General features: G+C 42.9%; 1 protein-coding gene across 4 annotated transcripts in view; it reads right to left on the bottom strand.

The window, feature by feature from the left end:
• LMBR1 (limb development membrane protein 1) overlaps positions 1 to 13,226 on the bottom strand; it is a 218,787-nt gene that overhangs the window by 114,929 nt on the left and 90,632 nt on the right. For all 4 annotated transcript variants that reach the window (XM_054021114.1, XM_054021113.1, XM_054021112.1 and 1 more), the window contains 3 exons: positions 4,315 to 4,441; positions 3,707 to 3,775; positions 1,939 to 2,003 (listed from right to left, as the gene is read on the bottom strand). In XM_054021114.1, coding sequence (XP_053877089.1) covers positions 1,939 to 2,003; positions 3,707 to 3,775; positions 4,315 to 4,441 — 261 coding nt within the window. The remainder of the gene's footprint in view (positions 1 to 1,938; positions 2,004 to 3,706; positions 3,776 to 4,314; positions 4,442 to 13,226) is intronic.

Raw genomic sequence — 13,226 nt, 5'->3', positions numbered from 1 at the left:
AGGCTGCATAAAATATTAACACAATGTCTACGATTAAAGATACTCACAACTCCAATTATAATCACATGGTTAACTTTCCCATAAGCTTTCCTTTTGGTCTGAAACTTTGTTTAGTCTCAGTCCAAAGGAATTTGGGAGGAAGGGAGGCTAGGAGGAGTTTAAGCTAAATGCAGTCATTTCAATTACACCAAAAAAAAAATTTTTTTTATATCATCTTGTGCACAAAAAATCAAAAATGGCCAACAACTTATCAAACTTCACATTTGACTAGACTACAATAAGGAAGAATTGCAGAGTTTGTAAAAACAATTACTGTAAAGTTTACATGACAAAACAGTTTTCACAGAGTCTGACATTTCAAAAGTGGCAAAATTGCCAGCGAAGTTATGAAAAAACATGCAATTTTAGTCACATTGTTAGGTTTCGTGTATCTACAGAGCACTTGAGCTTAAAAAAATTAATAGGTGTGGAAATGCTTAATACTCTCCAGTGTCACAGATAGGGTTTTACCAGTCATTTTACTCCCAAAAATACCAGGCAATGAAATTGAAAAAAATTAATGCTCTCCCACTGTCATCTCCATGCCTTCTTTCATGCAGCACTCATGTATAGTATAAGCTTTCCTGAATTCACACATAAGGCCACTACCACATCCACACATAAGTCCCTCTTACAGACTCATTTCTGCCATGCTGCCTATAGTGAACCAAGTTCCCTAGTACCATAGGCGCAGACTTCTGCTCGCACCAGTGGGTGCTTGACCCATCTCTGCCCCCAGCCCCGCCCCCTCCAGCCCCTGCCCCGCCCCATTCCAACCCCTTCCCCAAAGTCCCTGCCCCAACTCCACCCCCTCCCTGCCCCTATTCTGACTCCTTCCCCAAATCCCCGCCCCTGCCCCGCCTCCTCCCCTGAGCATGCCACGTTCCTGCTCCTCCCCCTCTCTCCCAGAGCTTGCTATGCCACCAAACAGCTGTTTGGCAGCAAGCGCTGGGAAGTAGGCGGAGAAGCGGGGACGCGGTGTGCTCAGGGGAGGAGGCGGAGCGGAAGTGAGGTGAGGTGGGGCGGGGTGGGGAGCATAGCTGCCGGTGGGTGCAGAGCACCCACTAATTTTTCTCTGTGGGTGCTCCAGCCCCGGAGCACCCACAGAGTCAGCGCCTATGCCGAATACATGAATTCCCTATTGCTTTTCTCCCTCCCAAACTCTCTCATTTGTTCTTCGACTGTGAGAAGTGTTTGGAAAGTATCTAATACATAGTGGGCATTACCACAAATAAAAAATATCAATTCTTGTAGTGTTTAATTCAACCCTAGTGCATACAATATATTAAAGCTGGTCAGTTAAGTTGGAAAGAACAAATACCTCCACAGAAAAGTTTTATGAAGAGCACAGATAACATGCTATGAAATCAAGACATTCTATTTCTTACCTATTCAATATTTCTATACTAATTATGAAAACTTGGCGGAATTAGACATCAAAGTTACTATCCATGTTATATGATTGCATAAATTCAGTGATTCTAGAATAAGTAAATACATATGGTTTACAGAATCAGGCATTATAAATTAAAACAGTCATTTAAAAACAAAAACATGCAAAATATTTTATAATCAATCCCAATAGGAGCAACTCAGGCCCTGATTCTAAGAAGACTTATGTAAATGCTTAAATTTTAAGCATGTTAGTAGTCGTCTGATTACTAAAGTTAGCACATGTATAAATCTTTGCTAAATGGGGGCCACATTGTGTAAAACATGGGGCATTGGTTTTAAAGTGCAGATACCAGAAAGTTTTGCAATCCAGTAGCACAATCAATTATCATTGTTTAATATGTGCAAAAAATTATTTTGCAAAAAGAAATTTGTCTGAATATGGCTATGTTACTGTACCTTCTATTTTAAAATATTATCAAAAGTGTAGAAATATATTGTACTTACTGTTGGCTTCACCAGCAACTGACCCATCACTGTAAACATTCGTGACAGCCCCACTGGCGTGCATACTGCGGAAGAAAAGATATAAATAACCTTGATTAGAAAATGTACAGTAATTATATCGACATTATGAACATACCCTTCCATATAATTGAATACTGTGCTTTTTCTGCTACATTTTGATCAGACTTCTATAATCCACCATCACACAAGAAATATCACAGATATTACAGAATATTGAACAATCCCCTGGGCCTAGTTCTGAGATTACAAACTGGTGATCCAAAACTTTTTACCAGCATGGAGTAGAATGTCATCAAAGAGCCCTTCATTTGTTTAAGCTGGCTACTCTTTACATATCTGCTGCCATATACTTTGAATAAATGGTTAACTGCGGCTTTACAGAAATACATGAATGTAGATTTGCTTCCTATCTTATTAAGCTGATAATAGCTTCAGTAAATTTCTCACAAATTTTTAAAACCGCCTCTCATTTCATACACTACTAATGAAGACATTACCACCAAAAAGCCTTTTAAACTAACAAGTTAGGTGGTTCTTAGGAATGGTGTTTGCACACATTTTGGTAAGTATGACCATTAGCTGCCAGTTGTAACAGATCTCCAGTGTTGAAAAGTCATGAAGAACACCTTTGCCTTCAAACTGTGTAGAACACGTGAGTATGTGGGAGATGGTGGAGGTGATGATTTGGAAAGTGGGAGAGGCGAAGACCTAAATTTATGACGTTCATTATTAGAAAAGGCATTCTTGTTTAACAAGAAGGTATAGAAGAATGAAATGGATTGTTCCTTTCCTTTTACTCTATTTTTATTAAACAGTATTTCAGTACGAACATTAAGAGTTATGTAAAAAATTTCAGACTTAGTGCCTAAAATCAGACAGCTAAATCCAAAGTTCTTCAGGTCTGATGAAGTGACAATTGCTGGCCCTGTCCTTTGTAGTAAGCCAATTAAAGAATTCGCACAATGGCTGTACACTTTTCATCTAAAACTCAGACAAAACTCATGACAGTCAAAGGGAGAAGGCCACTCTCCCTTTCTTAGTAACTGCAGGGAAACATGGTTCAAATGATAAGGGAACTGTGGGCTCTCACTGGGATCTATAGCTTTACATCACCATTCCCCTCCAATGGGGGAGAAAGTCATACTTTAAGTGGCTCTGGCTGATCAGAGGTAGTGACTGGATGTACAATAGTCAAATGATCCACCACTAAGACTGGCCAGGACCCAGGTCCAGGTCACAATGGCCAGTGGTCAGGGATTTTCCTTTCTGGGTATATAAGGAGACCTTTCAGGTGCAACAGGAGGGAGAATTGTCTAATGACTGTAGCATGAGACTGAGTTCTGGATCAATTCCTGTCCCTGACTTGTGCAATGTCGGGTTTTTCCCCAACACTTTGTAAAAATGTGATACCTTGTAAGAAGCATGAGGATTAGTTCATTTCATTTGAAAACTGCTTTGAGGTCCTGAGGTCCTAAGATGAAAGATACTAATTCTATTGGCTTACATATTTCAGGAACCAAAAGTTTGAGGTATAAGTTTTTAAAGAGAAAAACCTCCATGGGAACACAAATCAACCACTAGCAAAATAATTTAGAAAAAATCTAAGTGAAAAAAGCACTTGGGAAAGTGTCATAATACCTCTAATTCATTCTTTTTTCATCCTCAAGTTATATGCAGTAAATTCACCTGAACCTCCTATGAACTAAAAATATTACTTTTCTTCTACAATGGTCAGGAAAATACTTACAGAGAAGTAATAAACATCCCATCAACGATATACAGGAATATAAATAAGGGAGGTAGAATTCCCAAAGATCTGTAAAAAAAAATTTCAACACAGTGATAGCCTATTAAATATATGCTGTTTATGCTCTATTTGAATCTATTTACTAGTAGTTAGCAAATACTAAGAAAATTTAGTTTTGAGACTGACTGGCTTAAACTTAGATCTTTCCTTAAGTTAGAACAATTTAAGGAAATTACTTTTTCAGGATTGCACAATAAGATTTAAAAAAGTAAATAAAAAATTAAGCAGTTTATAAAATTGTGAACAACAATCTCCTTGACACTTTGGGAAGAAAAAAACAATATCTTAAAAACTTCTTGAAGAACGTACTTCTAACATTAGGTATGTAGACACTGTGAGCAAGAAAGCTGAATTTCTTCAGTATACCATAAGAATCGTGTAAAAACACTAGCTGAATGCAAAAATCAGGTGCTGATTGGGAATGGGTTACATTTGTTCAAAGTAAAAAAATTAGTGCAGTATGGGGATTTACTATAAATGAATTTTAATTGAAAACATCAACTTCTATGCTGTACACAGCTAAACTTATTTTTAAAAATATTCCATACCATACAAAGACTCCATACTGGTAGCATCATTGTCAATGAGAGCTGAAGCCACCCACACTATTCCAAGGACAAGCAGCCCAAGAAGAATAAGCATAACAAGTGTTTCCAAAATACGTGCTCTGATCCCCTAGGAAAAATAAAACATTTTCAATATATTCAAATATTCTGAACATAAGGAAAATTAAATAAGAATTATTATACAATTTCACACACACATACATATTTATATATATATATATATATATATATATATATATATATATATATATATATATATACACACACACACACACACACACACACACACACACACTTTAAGAGCCCATGCAAGGTATTTTTACACACAAGGGAAAAAGCATCTAAGGGCTTATAACTTCATACTGCCTAGACTAGCTTTTTCCCTTAAAACCATAGAAAATTGTTTAAAATTACTTAAACTTTACAGTTCTCATTAATCTCATTATTCTATAAAAAATTCTTTATACCTTATGATTTTGCTAGGACAGTTTTAAAAGATGGATTACTTTTCGAATACTTTCAGCCAACAAAGTGGATTAGCAAATTTTTATCTATGATTCCAATCAAAGGAATGGAAAGCCAATTATGGCAAATAGCCAAATAGTCCAGCCAACATTAAGCCCTGCATAGGTACAATGCACCAATCTACTTAAAATAGTCTTCCACTGTAATTGCTTCTGCACCATTCCTCACAGTCTACAGAGCCCTCAAGTGTACAGTTAGAGTACTACTCACTATCTAGCCACCTATTGTTGCTGCAGTTATATCAATTACGTCAGATTTCTAATGTGCCCAACACTGGGTGGAACACTCTTCATCTCGAACAAACATACACCACACAAGCATATAAAAAGATCTCTATGATACATACACGCACAAAGTATAAAAGGCTATATTAATGCATTGTTAAGTTTGCAAATTTAAACAGAATATACAAGAGAATACATTTAGCAGTCTACTCAATAATAAATGTTAGTATTACTATGAGAACCTAAAATTTTTCTTTACACATCCCTAACAATGTAAGTAGCCCTGCAATTACATTAACAGCTTTTATATTTAATTTTCTTGGTTTTCCTGAAGAAACCTTCTCCTTTGAGGATTTTCAATACAGGTCCCCCTCTACCCTCAATCCTGCTGTGGTCACAGCTTGTCTGAGGGTTCTGCCTTCTGTTGTCTGCACACGTGCATCCCAAGTGTGTGAACCTGTATTGAAAAATCTACTCTAAGAACTAGTTACCAGTGAAAAAGAAACAGCTACTCGCCTTCCTGTAACCATTGTTTGAGACATGTTGCATATATCCATTACACCATATGTGTGCATATGTCTTGTGCCCATGCCAGAGATTTCCCTAGCAGTACCCGTAGTGGCAGCCCCGCACGCATCACAATTGCCTTGTGCTTCCAGCTGAGGATATAAAAGCTGGATCCATCCGAGGATATAAAAGCTGGATCCATCCCACCATTCCTTCAGTTCCTTCGTGCTGGGATCCTGATGATAGACTACAATGGGTTGGGGAAGGAGGGTGGGTCATATAATAGACATGTGCAACGTATCTTTAACAACAACAGTTACAAGAAGGTGAGTAATCATTTCTTTTTTGAGTGTTTGTATATGTCCATGGATTGGGGCTAGGAGTCTCATCATAAGAGGAGTTGTACGAACGCTTTTCCCCATTCACATTTTCCCTTGATGGAGTTGTACATTCATAGTGTCTAGAAACCATATGGATCAAGAATCATGTTGCTGCTCTGCAGACATCACAATAGGGATATTGTCCACAAATGCCATGAAAGCAGGAGTGCTCTGACCAGGTCTAGTAAAAAAGATTATACCTCACCCACCTTGTCTCTCTAATATTCTGGGACAAACATGGCTACAACAACACTGCATACTGATAGGTTCACAGATGACGAGATACCTTTGGCAGCATAGCACATGACAATGTAGCTGGTATCCATTTAGAGTGTCATTTAGCTGTAATAGGATGACCTTTCATTCACCTTGCATAGGATATGAAGAGCTGGGAAGAAATTCCACAGGACTTTGCTCTGTCCAGGTAAAAAGCTAAGGTTCACGGCACATCTAAAGTATACAATTTTTATTCATCCCTGTGAACATGTGGCTTTCGAAAAAAGACCTACAAGTAATAGACTGATTTAGGTGGAAATCAGATACCACCTTGGGAAAAAAAACTTAGGGTGCAGCCTAAGCTGCACCTTCTCCTTGTAAAATATAATATATGGGAAATCTGTTACCAGTCACGCGAAAGCTCTCCCACTCTTCTAGAAGAGCTGATGCCCACTGAGAAGGCCACTTTTGCTAAAAGGTATAACAAAAAGCAGGAAGCTAAGGGCTTAAATGGATGATCCACATAAGGGAAGACAGGACTAAATTCAAGTCCAAAGGTGGAGCTGGATCCCTGACTGGTAGAAACAGCCTAATTTAGTAATCTGGTTGTCATAAGATTAGAGAAAACACTTACTGTAAATACATAGGTAAAAAGCTGAAATTGCTCCCAGGTGTGCCTTAATGGAACTAACTACTAGACCTGACTCTCGCAGATGTAAAAGATGATTCAAAGAATTCTAGACTATGGGCTATGTGGGAGAGTCACTGTGGCTAGCTGCCCAGATGGAGAAATGCTTCAATTTAAGAATGTAAGTAGCTCTTATGGAAGGCTTCCAACTATTAAGCAAGACAGTCTGGAGTGCCACTGACCAGTGCCCCTCCTTTATATTTAACCATGGATGAACCACACCAGAAGGTGTAGCACCTGAGGCGCAACATTTGCCCGAGATTCTGGGATATCAAGTCTTTTCTTAGGCTACATCTACACTACGGGGGTCGATTTAAGATACGCAAATTCAGCTACGTGAATAGCTATGTATCGCAGCCGACTTACCCCGCTGCGAGGACAGCGGCAAAATTGACCTCTGCGGCTTCCCGTCGATGGCGCTTACTCCCACCTCCGCTGGTGGAGTAAGAGCGTTGATTCGGGGATCGATTTCCGCTGGTGGAGTAAGAGCGTCCCGAGAGGTCGATTTCTACCCGCCGATTAAGGCGGGTAGTGTAGACCCAGCTTAGTGGCAGACGCAAGGGTTCTTAGGTGGATAGCCTCTGCAGGTCCGAGCACAAGGCTGCCTTGGCCAGGCTAGAGCTATGAGGATCATTCTGCCTCATTCTTGCTTCAGCCTGACAATAACATGGGGGAAAGTGTCACACATACAGCAAGCCTATGCCCCACAGGAACAGAAAAGCATCCAAGATGAACTGGGATTGTGACCTGCTCTTGGACAGAACTGGGGACATTTCCTATTTTGTTGAGCTGTGATCCACTGTCAAAAATCCTCCTAACCAAAACATTAATCCTAGAACAGCTATGTTGAGAAACCATTCATGATCCAAACTGAAGGACCTCCTCATGTGGTCTACCAAGCTATTCTAAACACCCAGCAGGTGAGATGCCTTGATGGCCTGGCCCTGAATGTGTGGCAGGAACTGTTGCCATGCTTGGAATATTGCATGCAATTCGAGAATGTTTATATATAACCTTGCCTCATGGGTGTTCCACAAAGCCTGAGCTTGAAATCACCCAGATGAGCTCCCCTCCACGTCGCTGAAGCATCTGTCATCAAAGTCATGGAGGGAGAAATGGAGATTTCCCCTTACATACTGTCCTGACTCATCCAACAATTCAGAGACAGTAACACTCTGTCTGGGATGAATACTAACTTATCCAGTTTGTGAACATGAGGGTGGCAGATTGACTTGAGCCATGTCTGCATTCCCCAGAGGTGCAGCCTAAAGTGAGGGGTCACGTGTACAAGCAGCCATGTGACCTAGGTGCCTGAGGCAATTCCTCACTGTGATTCATGGGTGTTCTTTGAATGACACACAGAGGTCCGCTATAGACAGAAACCTGGGATGAGGCAGGTAAGCCCTGGCTGAGGTCGAATCCAGGATCACCCCAATGAACTCGTCATCTCTTTGAAGAGATGACAAAACTGGCTTTTCTCTGTTTATTTTCAGGCACAAGCTGCTAAACAAATGGAGAATTGGATAGATACTGGTCCCTACCTGATGACAGGAGTGATCCCGTACCAACCAGTTGTACAGGTATGAATGCCCTCCAGTGGAGACAGGCTGCCACCACAGCCATATTTGGTGAAAACCTCACTGATGACAATAGTCCAAAGGATGCAATGGTTAACTGGTACAGTTTTTCCACCTATCATAAGCCTTAGGAACTGCCTTTGGCCAGGGCAAATTGCCACATGGAAGCTGACATCCTATAAATTTAGGGCAGCATACCAGTCTCCTAATCTAGAGAGGGCTAGAAAAGAAGCAAGGGAAACCACATGGAACAGCAGAATATTCATAAATGATCTGGAAAAGGGGATAAACAGTGATGTGGCAAAATCTACAAATAATACAAAATTACTTGAGATAGTTAAGTCCAAAGTTGACTGCAAAGTTACAAAGGGATCTGACAGAACTGGGGGACGGGGCAACAAACTGGCAGATGAAATTCAATGTTGATAAGTGCAAAGTAATGCACATTGGAAAAAAGAAATCCCCACTGTACATACAAAATGATGGGGTCTAAATTAGCTGTTACCACCCTAAAAAGATCTTGGAGACATTGTGGATAGTTCTCTAAAAACCATCTGCTCAATATGCAGCAGCAGTATAAAAAAAACCAACAACAGTATATTAGGAACCATTAGGAAAGGGATATAGAATAAGACAGAAAATACCACAATGCCACTATATAAATCCATCCTATGCCCACAGCTTGAATATTGAATGCCGTTCTGGTCACCCCATCTCAAAAAATATATATTAGAATTGGGGAAAGTACAGAGAAAGGCAACAAAAATGATTAGGGGCATGGAACAGCTTTCATATGAGGTGAGATTAAAAAGGCTTGGACTGTTCATCTTGGAAAAGAGACTGCTGAAGGGAGACAGGATATAAAATCATGAATGGTGTGGAGAAAGTGAATAAGAAAATGTTATTAACCTCTTCATGTAATACAAGAACCAGAGGTCACCTGATGAAATTAATAGGCAGCAGGTTTAAAACAAACATAAGGAAGTATTTCTTCACACAGTACACAGTGAACCCGTGGAACTTGTTGTGAAGGCCTCTAGCAGGGTGGTCACCTCACTCCTGCCTGGAAGGGCTTAAAGCAGCCAGGGAGAGGGCTGTGGCAGAGAAAGGCTGGGCTGATGGGGAAAGCAGCCACAGCTGAAGCCAGAGCAATCAGGGCCCAGATGGCCCTTATAAGAGGGCAGTGGGCCAGAAACACAGTCTCTCTCTGCTATCAGAGAGAGAGGGGCCTGGCTGCTGGGAAGCTCAGGGTACCTAGAGTGAGGCAAGGCTGGAGAAAGGCCAGAGGGGCTGGGGAGCTCCAGGCTAGCAACTACCCAGGCTGCAGGGCCTTGTCCAAGGCCCCATAGAGGTACTGGGTTGCAGAGAAAGGCAGCAGGCCCAAAACCCCCTTGCCTGTGATGAGTGGATTATACTGCAGTCTGCCCCAGGGAGCGGGGGCTAGTTGGTGACTGTCAGTAGTCTATGACTGAGGCGAGGTGGGGATAGGGGGGTGGGGGTTCCCCGGGGAGGGGAGACCCTAAAAGTGAGGAGTTACTGCCAGGGGCAGCACCCCAGATAACGGGGCACCGGAGTCCAGGGAGGGATGCAGGGGCCCAGCAGTAGTGGGACACCGGCCTGCAGAGGGTGCTCCAAGGCTGGAAAATGAGCTAATTCCCAGGACACCAGCAGGAGGAGCCGCAGGGGTGAGTCGCCTGCATTGCTACATAGGAGCAGCCCCATTTGTGCCCTGGTTTCTTCATGCTCCCACCTGAGGCTATAATAGGAGGAGCTTTCCCAATCCTCCTTCAGTTCCTTCTTACTGTCCGTGGTCCAGTCGGAGCATATCTGTACTTTCCAGCCTTGTCCTCTGTGCTTATAGTTAGCCTTTTTAAACTGATGGTGCTTGGTCTGCCCTTTGATCATCCTTTTTTCTTTATTAGTTTTTTTTTTTTCCTTTTCTTTTATTAGGCTCTGGTGGCCTCTGGTCCACACCTATCATGTAGAACCTATGCCAAGGTGCCCTGGCTTTAAGCCCTGCTCTAGCTGTCGTAAACCAATGTCTGTTAGTGGCCTACACTCTCACTGCTTAAAGTTTTGGGTGAGGGTCATGTCAGAGATAGTTATCCAATCTTCCGGGACTTCAAATCTAGAATGAAGAAGCAGAGAGAATACCACCTTAGATATAAATTTTCCTGGAGGCTGCTCTTCACCCAGCATCAGAATCCCCTTGAATGGTAAAAGGGAGATCACTGACCACTCCCTCTAGGAGCGTTCTGCTGGTCTCGCCAGCGGACAGAGACCATAGGAGATCCCTTTCATCAGAGCCATCCTCTTCGAGGCATAATAGCTCTGACCACTCCTGTCCTCTGAAGCATAAGAAGACCGCATCTACTTCTCTGAAGCCCTCAATATGGAACTTCTCTGCAGCAGAAGGCCATTTTGGCACTGATGGTAGAGTGCACTGTTTGGCTTGCTGCTCCCCAGAACCAGCTCACAGTGGCTCTCTAAGAGCCGACCTGTTGATTTTCATTCCCATCTCAGGACTACTGAGGGCAGCTACTTCCTTGGTGACATCAGTAGATCCATTTTATCGCCGCTTATGGAGGAGCAACAATCCATTTTGATGCCAACACCACCAGAGGCCTATGTGGCTGTGAGAGATCTATTGTGCCTTTGGTACCACCAACACTGCTGATTTTGGGCAAAGATCCTCTACCAGCACCGTTGCATGTTCCGTGATCATCGGCACCAATGTCAGGGGCTCTGGTGGCCCCATCAGTCTCAGGTTTGGTAGTGCCCTTATTGGCCTCTTTAACAAGGTTGTCTGGGACCCTGATACCAGCTTAGCCTCATCACATAGCACTGATAGCTAGGAACCTTTCAATGCTGCCGTTAGTACCACAGTCTTGACGTAGATCTAGATTCTGGCCTCCAAGGACTCCTCTTGTTTCCTCAATACCATGGCTTTTGGAGTAATCTTACTCCTGGTCAGAGTCCAAAGTGGGTTCCCGGGTCTCTCACTTCAGAGAGTCCAGGGCCTCCTCCAGAATCTGTTCCTACTCTCACAGAAGACTCTCTGTCAAGAGCAGATCCAGGGATTGGGAAGCCTGATCTAGACTCAACTGGCCTCCTGTATCAGCCTCTTCATTGGATGCATTGAATGCCTTGGGGGATGTCTCTGGCATCGAGGTTGATATCTTTGCGTCCTCATGGAAGTAGACTGCCAAGAAAGAAGGCTTCCCCGACTGGTACCAAAAGACCACAAATGGTCTTTATTGAACAGCAATTGGGTTTGAAGTTTTTTAAAATCTGAAGATTTCCTACTGAAAGTGAACAGTAGCTGGTTTTCAATCTCCCATAACTAATTGGGTGTGTTAAGACATTCTTTTAAACCAAGGAATAGCCTATGTTAAGTATGAAATTCGAAACGTCAGCGTTAAGTTACTGGAGAGCAAAAACTTTGAAAATTTAAACAAAATTTCCATGCAAAGTATTTACCTTTGAACTCTGACTACAGTAAATATGCAGGACTTGATCCTCAGTTGACGTAAATTGGCATAGTTCCATTGGTTTAAAGGAGTTATACCAGTTTAAACAGCATAAGATTTGGCCCAAAAGAGTCACAGATGGAAGGGAGTAGTTTTGGTAAAGTTATGACTCTCCATTTGTACTCTTCAGGAGGAGAAGTATTAGAGGCAAAGCATGTGGAATACGATGAAGCTTCATTTGATTGTGAGGGGAAAAAAATCATGAGATTAGAGGGAAGCACAGAGCCCTTGAAGGAGGCATTCAAGATAATCTGGTTTTTAGATCTTGAGAGGGCATTCCAGACTCCTCTTCTAAACTCTTGGATTCAGGGGGAAAAATGGCCTAAGACTTTTTTGCTTCAGAGAGACTTAGTCAACTCTAGCTGAAACATCTACCTATTACTAATGCTCTATGAAGAAACAGGCTCAAGTTTCCTCAGCCTCCAAATTTCATGGGAATTAATTCTTCTTGGACTTGTGGAAAAGATCTACTCTTCAGGGTTGAGAGGAGGTTGCTCTAGTGGACCTTAAAAGATTAACAGAAATCTCCCCTTCCCTCTGAGATGCAGGAGGATGCTCAAAAGAGTATCAAAACAAGAATTATACTACAATGGAGGTCTGTAGAGTATAACTCTAAGTGGTACACCTGCAGTCGATCTTTTTCCTTTTAAGAGAGAATTTCTTAATTCTAGTTGAAGCAGTGTTCAGTTGAGTGACTTTCCCAAAGTCTAGGTGAGATTAGGGTATGAATTAGAGCAGGTGTCGGCAATCTACGGCACTCGAGCCGATTCTGAGTGGCACGCTGCCTGCCCGGTGAGAGGAGGAGGAGGAGGAGGAGGGGCGGAGGAGCCGGAAAACGCCACGCTGGGGGAAGAAGCGGGGGAGGAGGGAAGCCTGGCTGCCGCAGGACCAAGCTTCTGCCTCCTGCCTCCACAGGGGAGAGTGGGGGAAGGGGGTCCTGGCCCCCCGCCCCAATCAGCCCCCCCGCCCACTGCTCTCCCCTGCGGGGGCAGGAGGCAGAAGCTTGGTCCTGTGGCAGCCAAGCTTCCCACCTCCCCTGCTTCTTCCCCCAGCTTGGTGCATTCCGGCCCCTTCTCCTCCCACTCCCTCTCCCTGTCTGCAATGGCCCTTGGAAGGGGGAGGGGAGGGGGAGCGGAGCAGAGCCGAGCGGCAGCGTGCTCGCTGCTCCGTAGAGAAGGCAGAGAGAGGTAGGGACGGGCCTTGGGGAAGGGGGTGGAACAAGGCATATCCCTCCCAGCCCCCTGCCC

The sequence above is a fragment of the Malaclemys terrapin genome, chromosome 2 (assembly GCF_027887155.1).
Source record: "Malaclemys terrapin pileata isolate rMalTer1 chromosome 2, rMalTer1.hap1, whole genome shotgun sequence".
Classification (NCBI taxonomy): Eukaryota; Metazoa; Chordata; order Testudines; family Emydidae; genus Malaclemys; species Malaclemys terrapin.
This window is presented reverse-complemented; position numbering and strand designations above follow the sequence as displayed.